The sequence below is a fragment of the Ictidomys tridecemlineatus genome, chromosome 1 (assembly GCF_052094955.1).
Source record: "Ictidomys tridecemlineatus isolate mIctTri1 chromosome 1, mIctTri1.hap1, whole genome shotgun sequence".
Taxonomy (NCBI): Eukaryota; Metazoa; Chordata; class Mammalia; order Rodentia; family Sciuridae; genus Ictidomys; species Ictidomys tridecemlineatus.
In genome coordinates this window covers 49,562,308-49,577,499 of record NC_135477.1, presented here as the reverse complement: position 1 = coordinate 49,577,499, position 15,192 = coordinate 49,562,308, and the positions used below count along the sequence as shown (strand labels likewise).

Genomic DNA, 15,192 nt, shown 5'->3' with positions numbered 1-15,192 from the left:
TGGATTCAAACTAAAAAGTTTCTTCTCAGCAAAAGAAACAATCTTTGAGGTGAATAGAGAGCCTACATATTAGGAGCAAATCTTTACCCCTCCCACATCAGATAGAGCACTAATCTCTAGGGTATATAAAGAATCAAAAAGCTAAGCACCAAATAAACTAAATAACCAAATCAATAAATGGGCCAAGGACCTGAACAGACACTTCTCAGAAGATGATATGCAATCAATCAATAAGTATATGAAAAAATGTTCATCATCGCTAGCAATTAGAGAATTGCAAATCAAAACTACTCTAAGATTTCATCTCACCACAGTCAGAATGACAGCTATTAAGAAATAAACAACAGTAAGTGTTGGTGAGGATGCAGGGGAAAAGGCACATTATACATTGCTGATGGGACTGCAAATTGGTGTAGGCAATATGGAAAGCAGTATGGAGATTCCTTGGAAACCTGGAATGGAACCACCACTGGACCCAGCTATCCCTCTCCTAGGTCTATACCCAAAGGAATTAAGAACAGCATACTACAGGAACACAGCCACATCAATATTTATAGCAGCACAATTCACAATAGATAAACAGTGGAACCAACCTAGATGCCCTTCAGTAGATAAATGGATAAAGAAAATGTGGGATTTATACACAATGGAATATTATTCAGCAATAAAAGAGGATAAAATCATGGCATTTGCATGTAAATGGATGGAGTTGGAGGAGATAATGCTAAGTGAAGTTAGCCAATCCCAAAAAACCAAATACTGAATGTTTTTCTGATATAAGAAAGCTGATTCATACTACAGTAGGGAGGGGGAAGCATGGGAGGAATAGAGGAACTCTAGATAGGGCAGAGGGGGTTGGAAGGGGACGGGAGGGGGCATGGGGTTGGAAATGATGGTCGAATGTGATGGACATTATTATACAAAGTACATGTATGAAGACATGAATTGGTGTGAATATAGTTTGTATACAACCAGAGATATGAAAAATTGTGCTCTATATGTGTAATAAGAATTGTAATGCATTTCACTGTCATATATAAATTTTAAAAATTAATAAAAAAGAAAGGCAATTACAGTAAAATTTCTCAAAACACAAAGTAAGGATGGAGGGAACGATCTTGGTTCATAACCAGAGCTGACACAGGCACAGAAACAAAAACAAAATTAAAATCTATGACGATCTTAGTAAGACGGTGTGAAGGGATGAAAGACAAGGGAAAAATGGCACAGCATGGATAAATTCATAAAATGCAGTTGGGATAAATATAGATAGATGGAAACTGTAACTGAAGTTGCTCTAGGAATGTCAAGGATTTCCAACATGGGTGGGGCGTAGAGAGGGTGTTATTTTGTGCAGCTGTTGAATGGGGTACTCATTCCTGAGTTCTCATTTTCCACTTGTTGGGCAATAAAGCTTTTTGGGTGAGTGGCATGATAGTTTCACCCAGAGAAGCCAATCATTTTACTGTTCTAGGGCTGGGCTTAAGAATTAAAGGAAAGGTTCCATTTCACTATTTCATTATTCTTGACCAAGAAAGTACCATTTAGGGAAAACTTTAAAGAATACTATTAGAACATGTGGTAAAATTTTCTTCGTGTGCTTTTGTTGTTGTTGTTATTTTGTTTTAACTTCACCTTGGGCTATTCTACAAATTAGTTTCCCAGAATTTAGGATAATACTTGTATTTGCTTTCTTAACTGTTATTCTGCTTCAGATTTTAAAAGGAGGTTTGAGAATTAATCAGATCATCATAATAAGCACATAGCAAGAAAGTATCTTCTGAGGAAATTCTGAGCCCTTATTAGGAACCTGTTTCTTGCAGAAAGACATATTTTCAAGAGAAAGTGACTAGGAGTTATTTCAAAGACTATTTTAGCAGAATTATGAAACTCCTTTTAAAAATCTTTACATGGGTTTTATTACATTATCAACTGGTTGTTTCTATAGTTTAAAAAAGGCACACTGGGTCAAGTACGGTAGGAAACAAAGAGTGCTGCTTCCGGAGAGTGTGAGAATATCAGTATAAAGATGCCGTAAAAATAAACTGAGCATTTGAAGTGTGTACAGTCTGTTGGCATGTCCTCATTCCGGGACTTCGGTATTGCAATCATTCTATTCCTTCGATATTATGCTACACATCACAGTCATTAGACCACTTTATGATGCAAAGTTAATTTCAGCATATAACTCTGGGCATGTCGTTGAGAGTCAAAGCAGACCTAGTTAATGGTTATCAAGTTGGTACCCATTTGCCAACTTTAGAAGCCTCACAACTCAACTTGGAACAAAGCTTTGCATAGATGTCTGTTTCCCTAGTTACCCTTATCATAGCTCTATCCTTGGTGAAGATTAGCCAAATCGAACATCTCATCATCTCTTATTGCTGTATTATGAGGGGCTCGGGTGCCAATTACCGGTTCCCTAGAATTTGCCTGTAATTGACTAGGTCCCACAATAGGTAACTCTGGAAGTGACAGGCAGCCTCAAGTGGGGTTCTCCCGTCCGTCTATTGGGCTTTGCAGGAAGCCCCGCCTCATCAACTCAGCCCAGGGCGGTAGTTGGCCCGGGGTCGCTGAGTGGCGGCTCTTAGCTCCGCCCTAGCCGTCCGCTGCGCTGCCTGGGTCGGCGCCGTTTCCAGTTGAGAGATGGCGGCCGCCGCAGGTAGATCGCTCCTGCTGCTCCTCTCTTCCCGGGGCGGCGGCGGGGGCGCCGGCGGCTGCGGGGCGCTGACTGCGGGCTGCTTCCCGGCCCTGGCGGTCAGCCGCCACCGGCAGCAGCAGCACCACCGGACGGTGAGCGAGCGCACCGGGCGGCTCCGGGGAGGGCGGGGCGGCGCTGGCGTGTCGGAGCCGCCGGCGGGCAGGCCGCCGGGGCAGCGGGCGAGTTACCTCAACTCCCGGCCGTTCCCGAGGTTGCTGGGCACCGAGGAGCCGCCGTGCCCTTCAGGCGCCTGCGGCGGCGACCAGGAAGGGAGGGCTGGCGCGAGGAAGCCAAGAGGAGGAGGAGGGGCGACGGCGGGGATGTTCCCGCAGGACTGGGGACACCAGGGCGGGGAAGGGACGGGACGTGAACCTCTCCCTGACCCGCCTAGGTTCTCGGTCCCTCCCTCCTTCTTTCTTAACAGCTCTGCCCCAAGGCTCCGAACTGAGCCCCGTGCAAGTTGTCCCTCCTCCTCTTGGCGGGTTGGGGTGTCCTAAGTTGCCGCGGCTGCCTTGTGTATGTGTCAGAAGAGTGGCAGTGCCATGCTGCTGGAAACTGTCCCCGGAGAGCAACCCAGGACCCCAGCGGGGCTGCTCACTCGTCCTCTCTCTGCCCTAGGGGAACGGCCAAGAAGGAAAATCAAACTTTATCCCCCTCTCTGACTTCCTGCATGTGTGTGTGCCCGGTGGCCAGCTTCCTCGAGATGGATGCTGCATTGCTTCAGGAGACCAGCTCCATCCCCTCGGGTCCTCATAGGTCCTCAGTGGTTCTTTCCGAGGGCTGTTTTTTGAGCTTCACAAGTGCCTGAAGAAGGAAGGGTGGGCAGCAGGCACAGGGGAAGAGAATATGACAAGTTGTTCCCATAGGCAGAGATTTGGTGGTTGTATTAACCAGTTACTGCTGGGTTTCATTGGCTGGCAATGAAAGGGAGTTTCTATTTGAACAGCCTTGGGGTGTGTGCGGGGAGCTGGGAGGGGTGGGTAGGAGGGAGAGAGGCAGAGATTTCTTTTTTTTAATTTATAAAAGATCAACTTGGCAGGGAGTTCTTGACCTAACAAGTCAGCAGGTTCCGTTCCTTTGGACTTTCTAGACCCATATGTATTGGGTTTTGGCCAACTCAGAGAGAATGAGTGTAGATTTTATTTCTTAGGGCTAAGTCGTGTAGTGTGGTAGGTAAAAAGGATGATCACTGCAGACAGCTTAATGGGAGGAACTAGTGCCTTCAGTTCTCAACAAACACATCACCTGTCTTGTTCTGATCATATAGCTTTTAAGAGGAAGCAATTGTATGTTTTCAGAGAAGATACCCTCAGACCCATGATAGCATAAATTGTTGAAAGAGCTGTGAAAAGAACTGATGCTCTGCAAATGCAAGATAGTATTGCTATTATTAGTCAATGTTATGGACCCTATCTTCATTCCTGTGAGAAAAATTGCACTTTTTCATATTTAGCATACAGGCATATTGCTTTGCTGAAGCTTTTGGGTGAGAGCCGAGCTTTTCTTTAGTTCAGTTTACATTTATGTGTTTCATAGCCTCAAATTATGTGTTTTGTTCTCTTAAAAACATAAGGTGACCCCAAAATCTGTTTGCATTCCTCTCTCTCCCAAACTATTTAAAGACTTCCCAAGTTGTCTTTTTCTCTGCTTTTTGATAAGACATTGTCTGACTTTGCACAGTTTGTTTTTAATACTGTTTGGGTGTGGTATTCATGTAGCATTTTAAAATTGTGTTTCATAGATTTTCGACTGTGTGAATGCATCAGGCTGTGAGTGTCTTCCTTGTGGGGATACTTTGGGAAAGTGTTCTTCTGTGCTATTCTGGGATGGGTAAAACTGATGTGCTGAATTTGTAACTGAAAGTACATTTACAATGAAGTGTTATTTCTGAAGGACAGAAGTGTTGTCATGGGAATGGTGACTTGTAAATGAACTCAGAATTCTAAGATTTTGAAAAAAGTTGAATCTTATTATTTAAAATGTGTAAATGAATTTTCAATTTTTCTGTGATTGCTCTAAAATCATCATGTGACCTGCTGTCTCCATCTGATATTCTATGATTCCTCAGCAGACAATTTGAAAAATATCTGTTAGAGATTAAATTCTTGATATTTCTTGCCTGAAATTGAGGCCCAGAAAGGGGAGAAACTTGTCTGAGATTAACACAGCTATCATGTAATAGTTATAGGACTCCTACTCACCCCAGATATTATGACCTCCTTGTTGTATTGTTTTTATTATAACTGCAATTGTTCCTTTTCATCTTTGACCTCCCTTATAAAATTAACTAATTGTCTGTTACAAAATTATTGGTATTTCGAAATCCTATGAGCAGGAATTCCGTTAGTAGATGTGATTTGAGGCACTTGTATTAGGTCAATGTGGGAATAAACAACTTTCTGGAAAGAATAGATGTTCTTATAAGAAGGTACATGAGAGACACTAAGATTGACTCTTGCACAGGAGACATCCTGTGTGTGTGCAGCAGATGGCACTCTGCATTGGCCTGGATCACAAGTCCAATTGTGCCACTTTTGTTCTGCTGTAGTGGGTATGGTAAATTAGAGCAGGGGAACATAATCTATTATAGTACTGCTTAATTTTTTGTCATATTTTTGGAAATGCATCTTTTCTAAGTTTGGTGAATGAATTCAATGTGATACAGTAGTTCAGCTGATTGGTAAATGCAATTGCAGAGTTAGAAACATAATCTCCCCCCCATTAAAATATTATCTCCCCCCCCCCCCAGTACTAGGAATTGAATCCAAGGCTCTCTGTCACTGAGCTACATCCCCAGCCCTTTTTGTTTTTTATTTTGAGACAAAGTCTCACTAAGTTACCTGGCCTGGCCTTGAATTTGTGATTCTCCTGCCTCAGCCTCCTGAGTAGATGGGATTATTGGTGAGTATCTGGGATTACAGGTGTGTGTCACCATGTCTGGCCTTTTATTTATTTATTTATTTTTTGAGGTGGTAACCATTAGATGTTTGAGATGTTGTCCAGGCTGGCCTCTAACTCCTGGCTTCAAGAGATCTATCTGCCTCAGCCTCCCAAGTAGCTGTGACAGTAGGTATGTGCCACTGTACTCAGCTTTAAAAAATCTTTCAACTGAGTAAATGGGAGTAAAGGTATAGTGGCTTTTTCAATATTTTTAGCACCATGTAGTGTAATTTTTCCCTTCCTGTGTGAAGAACCTGTTATTGCTGTCCAGATTGTGACTGTAACTGAGACTGTTATAAAATGTTTGCTGTTTTCCTTTCTGTATGGCAAGTGAAGGTGGCTGCTATTTTCAAGGGGCACTGCCTTTCATTGTGGGCTGAAAATTCTTTGCTAAATCAAACTGTCTCATCTCTGATTAGGACAGTCTGACTGTTGGCGTTTCCTACTGATCAACTGCTGTGAATTACTAAATCTCTTTCTTTTCATTGTACTGTGACAGTTTGTAGCTGTCCTGCTCTACTTTACCCTTTGCAGTTCTTTGACAGTGATACTCTCCCAGCTAAGACTGAAAGTTTTAATGAGTTCATATTGCCTAATACCAATCATAGTTTTTTATTCAGTTTTTGATGGTCTGGCCCAATCTTCCTTTGCCAGATCCTCTGCAGCAGATATTCTACTGTACTCAAACCTATCTCTGCACTGTCCCTAAGTGTCCCATACATCTGTACTAAAAGTTTATGTAGTTTTTGTAGCTTAATTTCAGCCTTCACTCATAATCCCTCCACAAACCTCTAACATCTATTTTAGGGTAGAGACTGTGATCTGCAAATCCTATTTTGGTTTATTTTGAGACAGGGTCTATGTTATTTATTTTGCCCAGAATGGCCTCGAACTCTTGATTGTCCTGCTTCAGCCTGCTGAGTAACTGGGACTACAGGTATGCACCTGGCTACAACTTCTTTTGAATCCAACATTTTTGCTAAATCCCTTTTAGATAATGTTTATGGTTAAAACAGAACTGGTATTAAAATTCCTTTAAATAGAGGTGTGTCCAATAAATTCTAGTCTGAATCTTTATATGTGTGATTCCTGGCTCTTATTTTAAAAAAAATCTCTGGTACTGGGGATTAAATCCAAGAGTGTTTTACTAATGACCATATCCCCAACCTTTAATTGCCCAGGCTGGCCTGGAACTTTCGATCCTCCTGCCTCAGTCTCCTGAGTGGCTAGGATTATAGATGTGTACCATCATGCCCAGTGATTCCTAACTCTTAATCCCTTTCCTCTCTGTCCTGTCTTCTCTGAATTCTGATAGGTTTTATTATCTTTAGGACACAGATTGACATTGTCTTATTCTCTAAATGTTTCATTTGTTGGCATCTTATCTTACTGGAGAGATAAAACAAAAATGTATATCTTACCCACCCCCAACTTGTTTAATAGTCTGTTGCTTAGGTAGCTGAATTTGGGTGATTGCTTTAAGCTTGGTATTGCCAGTTCTATCTTCCGTTGTATGTTGTACTTCTTGAGGTTAAATTGGTGGAAAGAGTTGGTACCATTGGATTAGTTTTGTAGTGTTCACTAACTTTCTGTCTCTAGTCAGCAAAAGTATGATAATTAACCAGATTATTATAAGTATATACTTGAATCATATTCCAAATTTGTTATTGTTACTATTCTACTATACTAAGATTTTGAGAGTGAAGATAAATATGTTTAAAACAGGCTTCTTTTTTTTAAGGAAGCAAACATTTTTTATTCATTTTAAAATTTTTCTGTAAAATATTTGAGTGAATGAACTTGAATGCATTCAACAAATTCTGATTATTTGATTTTTTCCGAGTCTCAAAGGACTATTGTATGTTTTTTATGGAACTCAGAGTACTCTAACAGAAAACTTAAATAGAAAATACAGTAGCAAGAATTGTGTAATTAGCTTGGCATGTTGGCATATGCCTATAATTTTAGCAGTTCAGGAGACTGAGGCAGGAGGATTGCAAGGTCAAGGCCAGCCTCAGCAATTTAGCAAGACCCTTTCTCAAAATAAAAAATAATAAAGGACTGGGGATGTACCTCAGTGGTAGAAGGCCCTAGGGTTCAATTCCCAGTACTCTTATCAAACCAACCACAATCAAATAATGGTATATTGGAAGCTGAGCATTGTGGTGCATTTCTGTAATCCCAACTTTTTGAGGCTGAGGCAGGAGGAGGATCACAAGTTGAAGGCCAGCCAGGGTAATTTAGTGAGACTATTTAAAAAAAAAGGATTGGGAATGTAATTCAGTGGTAGAGTGCTTAGCTAGCATATGCAAGGCCTTGAGTTCAATCCCCAATACTACAAAAACAAACTAAATCAATAACAATGATGTTGTCTAAGACAGTACATTGACTGCCAATTGTTTTCTGTTTTGGAGGGGCTGTCTCCCCACTGAAATGAAAGATTTCTACAAGAACTTCATTAATACCATTTTAAGTATAACTGCTGGAGCCGGGTGCAGTGGCTCATGTAATCCTTGTGACTTGGGAGGCTGAGGCAGGAGGACTGCAAGTTCAAAGCCAGCCTCAGCAAAAGTAAGGTGCTAAGCAACTCAGTGAGACCCTGTCTCTAAATAAAGTACAAAATAGGACTGGGATGTGGCTCAGTGGTCAAGGGTCCCCGAGTTCAATCCCCTGTACCATCCGTCCCCCAAAAAACGAATAACTGCTGGGGTGTTGTTTTATTTCTTTTCACATTCTAGCTCTGTGCCCCTACAGTTTTTCTTGAAAATTATTTGTTTTTCTGTGATTAAGGTTAAGATTACTTAACATCTTGGAATATCTTCTTAATCTCAGGTTTTGAATCCTTTATTTGACTGACTAATGTCCAATCAGGGTTTATAAATATGTTAGATTTACTAGATTAACATGTTGTGAGGAAAAGGAAGATGTTATTGTGGAGAATGTAAACTTTACAGAATTCTAGAATTAGAGCTCAGAGTGACTGTTGAGGAAATGAGAGCAACAGTGGTGAGATGGCTTCTAGTAGATCTGAAAACTGATCATCTAGTTTTCTTAGTTATTTCCCTATTAAATTATATAATACTGGGTTTTATTTAAAAAATCTACTAAGACTGGTTTTAAAAAGTGAATTTGGGTCAGATTCTTAGAGTAAGTACCTGTGTTAGTCAGCTTTCCATTGCTTTGAAAAAATACCTGAGAAAATCAACTTAAAGGAGGAAACATTTATTTTGGCTTATGGCTTCAGCCCATGGTTACTTGTCTCTATTGTTTCTGGGCCTGTGGTGAGGTAGTACATCATGGTGGCAGAAAAGCTGAGGTAAAATATATAGCCCCCAATAACCTACTAAGCCCCACCTTCTAAAGTTTCCATTGCCTCCCAATAGCCCATTAAGATATAAATTCATCAAAGAATTCAACCATTGGTGAAATTAGAGCTCCCATGATCCAGTCACCTCCTTGAAGGGTCTTTTGCTGCTCTGGGGGGCCAAGGATTTAACACAAACCCTTTGGGGAACATTTCATATCCAAATATTCTACCCATGTAGCCCAACTCGAACTCAGTCTTGATAAGTACTTTCTGGATTAGATCAATCTGACATCTCTTTAAAAAAAAATAAAAAAGTCTGCCCTCTGCAGGTTGAAAACAAAAGGAAATAATTCATTTCGTTGCACTTTGTTAAATGCTTGCAGTAAGACAGCCTGTGTAAAATGAAAGTTGACTTAAAGCAAATTAATTTTAATTAGTGAATTATTGGCCCACAAACCATGTATAGGCTTGAATCTTTTATGTTGATGAAAATGTAACTTGGTAAATTATATTACCAACTGGGCCTAATAGCATGCTAAAGCTAAACTTTTCTAATGCAGTTCTGGAATAACTGGATAATGTGACATTGCATTATGCCACCTCTCTTAAAAATAATAGCCTTTTCCAAAGTTTTTTTTTTAACAACATTAGTCATATTTATTAACTTAAAAGAGTGGCGTGTTTACTTTTCATGCTTTGTTACTAAGGTTTTCAATTTTTACATATTTTTTTTACTTGTTATTTATCATCCATTTTGTTATTTGAGGAGTTCTTGTAATAATCACTGGAAAATTGCTGAGGTATCCATTAGGGTATATTATGTTGTCTAGAGGATAGTAAAAATATGCAGTCCTGAACTGCATTTACTTTCAGCTAGCAAGATCTTTTAAAAACTTATTTATTATCTCACAAGACAGGTCTTCATTGTGCTTCTTCTTCTTCTTCTTCTTCTTTTTTAGTTGTAAAGTGACATAACTTTATTTATTTATTTATTTTTATGTGGTGCTGAGGATCCAACCCAGTGCCTCACATGTGCAAGGCAAGCACTCTACTGCCGAGCCACAACGTCATTGTGCTTCTTACTTAATCTGTAGTAAGTAATATTACAGTATATTTAAGAGTATTAATGTCTGCTTTAAACTTTAGTTTAGAGAAAGTTAATGTGACTGATAATTTAAGGAGAGAGAGATTTGTTAGCTTGAACTACCTGATCTCTATAAATACAGACATGTAGAAGAAAGCATCTAAGATCTGAGGGCATTATTTTTTTTAATTTTCATCATAACCCTAGGAAAGGTATTATTATTCTAGTTTTATAGATGAGAAAATTGAGAATGATATAGGTTCACTTGTTCCTAGGTGTCATGAGCTGTTCTAGTGCCAGGGATGCAAAGATAGGCAGGACAAATGGCTTTGGATTTAAGCCAAGGTCTGGCAAGAACTAAAGCTATACCATACTGAGTGACAGCGTGAGTCCTCCTTCCTCTTCATCTGCTCCTTCACCTTTGTTTCTTTCTCTTGTATCTACTGCAGTTTTCTTCCAAGAGATCTCAAGGTCCTTCTCACTCACTACATTTCTTAAATATAGTCTAAGGTATATCCATCCCTCATGGGGTTCATGGTAGTTAAGTTTGGAATGCTAAAGAATTTCAGTAAATCTGGCAATTATTGAGTATTGCTTGAATACGAGACACTTTTTAAGAAATCACTTCTATTGTATTACACAAAAATCCTTTAGGCAAAGTACTACTGTGGTGCAGATGAACAATGAAGACCTAGAAAGATCCAATAATCTGGAGTTAGTCATTCAGAAAATATCCATGGAACTCATCCTTTTATGAGACACTGTGCTAGGTGCTGGTGCTACAAGACTTCACAGTTTAGCCAGGGGACATTGTGAAACAGTATAACTGGCTGTGCTGCTGATTTGTTTTGCCTGATGGAGGCTCTCTGGGAGTAAGCATTCAGGGAGCCCTTTTGGAGCTGTGGAAGACCTCACAGAGGAAACATTGCTTGAGCTGAAACATGAGAAAATATAGCATGTGACAGATTGGAAAATTGTTGTTGGCATGAAGGAGTAAGATGTATTTGAGAAGCAGTCAGTAGATTGTTACATGCAACCAGAGTATGGACAAGAATAGTTGGAGATTAGGTTGGATGGTACTAATGATACTAGTTATAGTTAATATTTATCAAGTACACAAATGCCAAGCTCTACATTGTTTTTCTCCACTAATTCTTGCATGACATGAGTATTGTGTTATCCTTATTTTACAGATCACTTTGTTTAAGTAATTTGCATAGGATTGCAGCTCGTAAATGACACACAGTAAATGACTTGTCCAGGATCACACAGCTAGCAAGTGGTATACCTGACATATCAACCCAAACAGCCTGGCTTCAGAGTCTGACTCTTAACCACTGTACTGAAGGGGAGGGATCAGACTGTAATAGTGAAGAAATACGTAAAGAAGTTGAAATTTTGTTCTGTGTATCCATTGTATTTCAACCACATAGTACATTTTTCATTTTTACATCAGGATCCAGTATGTGTGCACATTATGTGCTGCTAAAACGAAAGAAAAGTCTCAAGAAAGTATGCATAGATTCTGTTTTGTTAAAGAAATACTGGTGGGGATGCTTCTAAATTGAACAACTTAAGCTACAGTCTGAAAAACTGCTTGTCGGTAGATGAGCTGCTGAAGAATTAAGTAGGAGAACCTCTTGATTTAGATTTGTGCTTTTAGGTAGGTCACTCTGTCAGCAGGTATGAGGGGTGGGTGGAAAGGATGGAACCAAAGAAGCAGAGAGAGCAGTGAGGAGCAGCTCAATGGACCAGGCAAGAGACGCCTGAATTAGGACAGTAGCATTGGGGGTAGAGAAAAGGGAATAGAGAAGAGAGAGATTTTAGAAATAAAATTGATAGAACTTGATGACTGGATATGGACTATCCTTTAGCTATTACCAGGGAGAAGGGCAATTCAGCTTAAGTCTGACTTTATTACTCAGGCCCTGAAACTTCATTTCTTGACCTTCTTTGAAGTATTCATTTTTATAGTAATGTTAAAATGCTTTATTATCTTTTCTATGCCTCTAATTTTGTATTTTAAAATGCATTGTTGTGTTTAATTATATTTGAGATTTAAAAATTTATATATCAAATCAGATGCCCACCTTATTCTCATGTTCCTACCTCGCCTTCCTTTCCCCGTAGAATTTGGAAGATCTGCACCGCAGTAAGAAAAGGTACACACAGCATGAAAAGCACTCAGCAAATCTTTGTTGAAGGAGTGCATTCTGTATATTACAGACTTCTAAAGCTTTGTGTAGTAGCTCTTAATATTATGTTCACTAATTAAAGGAATACTTTGTGTAATTTTCTTTGATTTTGTTCTTGTTAACTCTCCATTTTTGTAATATATGAGTTGATAAAAAGCTCTAATTACCTTAACTTGTTTTGATTCACTTTAGGAAATATTGACCTATTTTCCCCCTTTTAATTTGTTTAATCGACACATAAAATTATACTATTAATGGGGTACTGTGTGATGCTTTGATACATGTATATATTATGTGACATTCAAATCAGTGTAAAAATATATCCATCTCTTCAAACATTTATTATTTCTATGTGGCAAAACATTGCAATATTGTTTCATTTATCTACAGTTACCCTACTGTGCAATAGGGCACCGTCTCTTTCCTGTTGTAAGTAGATTTTCCTAAGAATGAAATATTTTTTTCCTAAAATTTTAGCAATCTTCATTTCCACATTAGAAATGTAAATATATGAGATTCCTATTGCTTCTACCACCCCAGTCTCTCAAGAGGTATAAACATTAAAATAAAATGATTTGGGGCCAGAGTTGTGCCTCAGTGGTAGAGCGCTTACCTAGTATTCATGAGGCACTGGGTTCGATTCCTGGCACCACATAAAAATAAACAAATATAATAAAGGTATTGTGTCCATCTACAACTAAAATAAAAATGATTTGGAGTGATTCTCTTATCATTTTAATTGACTAGGTAGCTTACTTAATTGGTTTATTTAGAACGCATAAATTCTTCAGTCTTCTAGCTAGTATAATACAAAAATAGCTGTTAACTTCCATAACCACAGTTTTTAAGAGACACTGCAATATCTACTCTACCAGAAGAGGTTATATTTGCAACTTAGTTGGCGAGATTTTTGAAATCTGATGAGCAAAGGATTGGTGTACCATCACAGAAAATTTCTGTTAGTTCTGAAATAGATAAATAAATGAAGAGGTGATAGTGTGTGTGTGTGTGTCCAAAATAAAAGTAATTGAAGAGGATTTGATGATATGTGTTATAATAGTCAGGAATTTGAGTTCCATTCCTCTCTTTTTCATTAACTTGCTATTTGATCATGGAGGCTGGAGTGTAGTTCAGTATTAGAGCAATTGTCTTGCATGTGCAAAGCCCTGAGTTCAATTTCTAGTACCACAACAAAAATAAGACAAAACAAAAAAAGGCTATTTGATCTTGGACAAGTCACTTAATCTTGCTATTTTTTTTAATATTTACTGTTTAGTTGTACACAATACCTTTATTTTGTTTATTTATTTTTAAATGGTGCTGAGGATCGAACTTAGGGCCTTGCACATGCTAGTCGAGCGCTCTACCATTGAGCCACAACCTCAGCCCCAAATCTTGCTATTTTTATCAGTTAAATAAGGATGCTTGATTAGGTGAACCTGAAGAACTTACTAATTCAATTATAAGATACATTTCTTTTTTTAAAGGGAATAACATGCCCCAAATATTTTTTATTTTATTTATTTGTTTTTATGTGGTGCTGAAGATTGAACCCAGTACCTTATACATGCCAGTTTACTCTGTATTCATTCACTATAAATGATTCATTAGCCTTTAGCCTCATCTTTTCTCGTCTTTTTTTCTCCATTTCAAACTATGGAAGGAGTGGAGAAAGAGGTGAAGATGTGGTAGGGAGTCCAGAGAGTTGGGAGAAGAGACAATGTAGTTTTGGATGACTATTAAAGTGAGATTGGATAGTACTGATAAATTAATTGAGTTGTGGCTACCAGACCGAAATAGAAAATTTTGTTTTCCTTTGTAGTTATGCTATTGGAATTCTCATTTTGAAAACCTTGGTAAGTAAGTCATTAGTTGCCCCTAGTACCTTAGAGGCATAAATCCTTCCAGCTCTGTGGATCCTAGTACAGTGTCAGATTGTAGACACTATCATTGTTGGATGAACTACCAGAACTGGTGAGTTAACAGTCCTAGAGACCATTGTCTAAATCCTTTAACCTTTGGGAAAATATAGCTGTAGATCATCTACTCCTGTAGCCCAGACACTACAGTAGTAGAGATCATAGAAATGTCAAGAAGGAATAATAATCTTTCTTGTTTACACAGCAGCTAGTAGTTTTAAATACAGTTCACATTATGCTGAAACAAGCAGGACTATATAAAAGGCTAAGTAATAGTAGTAGTGAGAAATGATTATAAAGTGGTTATTTAAAGGCAGGCTAGAGATATAGCTTAGTGTTAGAGTGCTTGGCTAGGTTCAATCCCTAGCACTGCAAAGAAAAACCAACAAGCAAACAAAAATTGAAAGCAATTTAAGGAATGATAGAATAACATCATGGCATGTATTGGTGGGGGTTGGGCAGTGCTAGACACTGCAGGGGAGAGAAAGGAACTATTTGAAAATGGTACTGCCAACTTTAGATTCTTTACATATATATATATATTTCCAAAGATGACAGATTTTGGGGGGTGTTTATTTTATTTTAAAAACTTTATTTATTTATTTATTTATTTATTTTTATGTGGTGCTGAGGATCAAACCCAGTGCTTTACATGTGTTAGGCAAGAGCTCTACCATTGAGCCACAACCGCAGCACAGGAAGGTTATCTAACCTTCTGAATTTCCATTCTGCCATTACTGAATTCTGTATCTTGTACTGCCAGAATTCTGCTTGCTGCCATGAAGCAATGCTGTGGCAAGTGGCTAAGTGTGATAAAAACCTGTTTTTTTAAATTTTAAAATAGAATACAGATGTCAGAATACTTTAAAAAATGTATTTAAAGATAGTTTCAATGTAGTGGAAATAGTAAAACATAGGAGAAGATTGAAGGTTTTTCAAAAATTTGCTTTTTATGGAATTCCTTTTTTTTTTCCTTGTAGACAGAAGATCACCTTCTTATGTCCCTGTTGATCTGCCAATTTCTCTTGTTCCTCTTCTGATTTTTG

The 15,192-nt window shown here is 38.6% G+C and overlaps 1 protein-coding gene across 2 annotated transcripts in view; it reads left to right on the top strand.

The window, feature by feature from the left end:
• Window positions 1-2,614: 2,614 nt before the first annotated feature.
• Window positions 2,615-15,192, top strand: part of Mcu (mitochondrial calcium uniporter) — a 183,134-nt gene continuing 170,556 nt past the window's right edge. Inside the window, exon 1 of one of the 2 annotated variants that reach the window (XM_078040598.1) lies at window positions 2,615-2,793. In XM_078040598.1, coding sequence (XP_077896724.1) covers window positions 2,647-2,793 — 147 coding nt within the window. In that variant the 5' untranslated portion in view covers window positions 2,615-2,646. The remainder of the gene's footprint in view (window positions 2,794-15,192) is intronic. The other variant, XM_078040602.1, reaches the window with a different exon arrangement.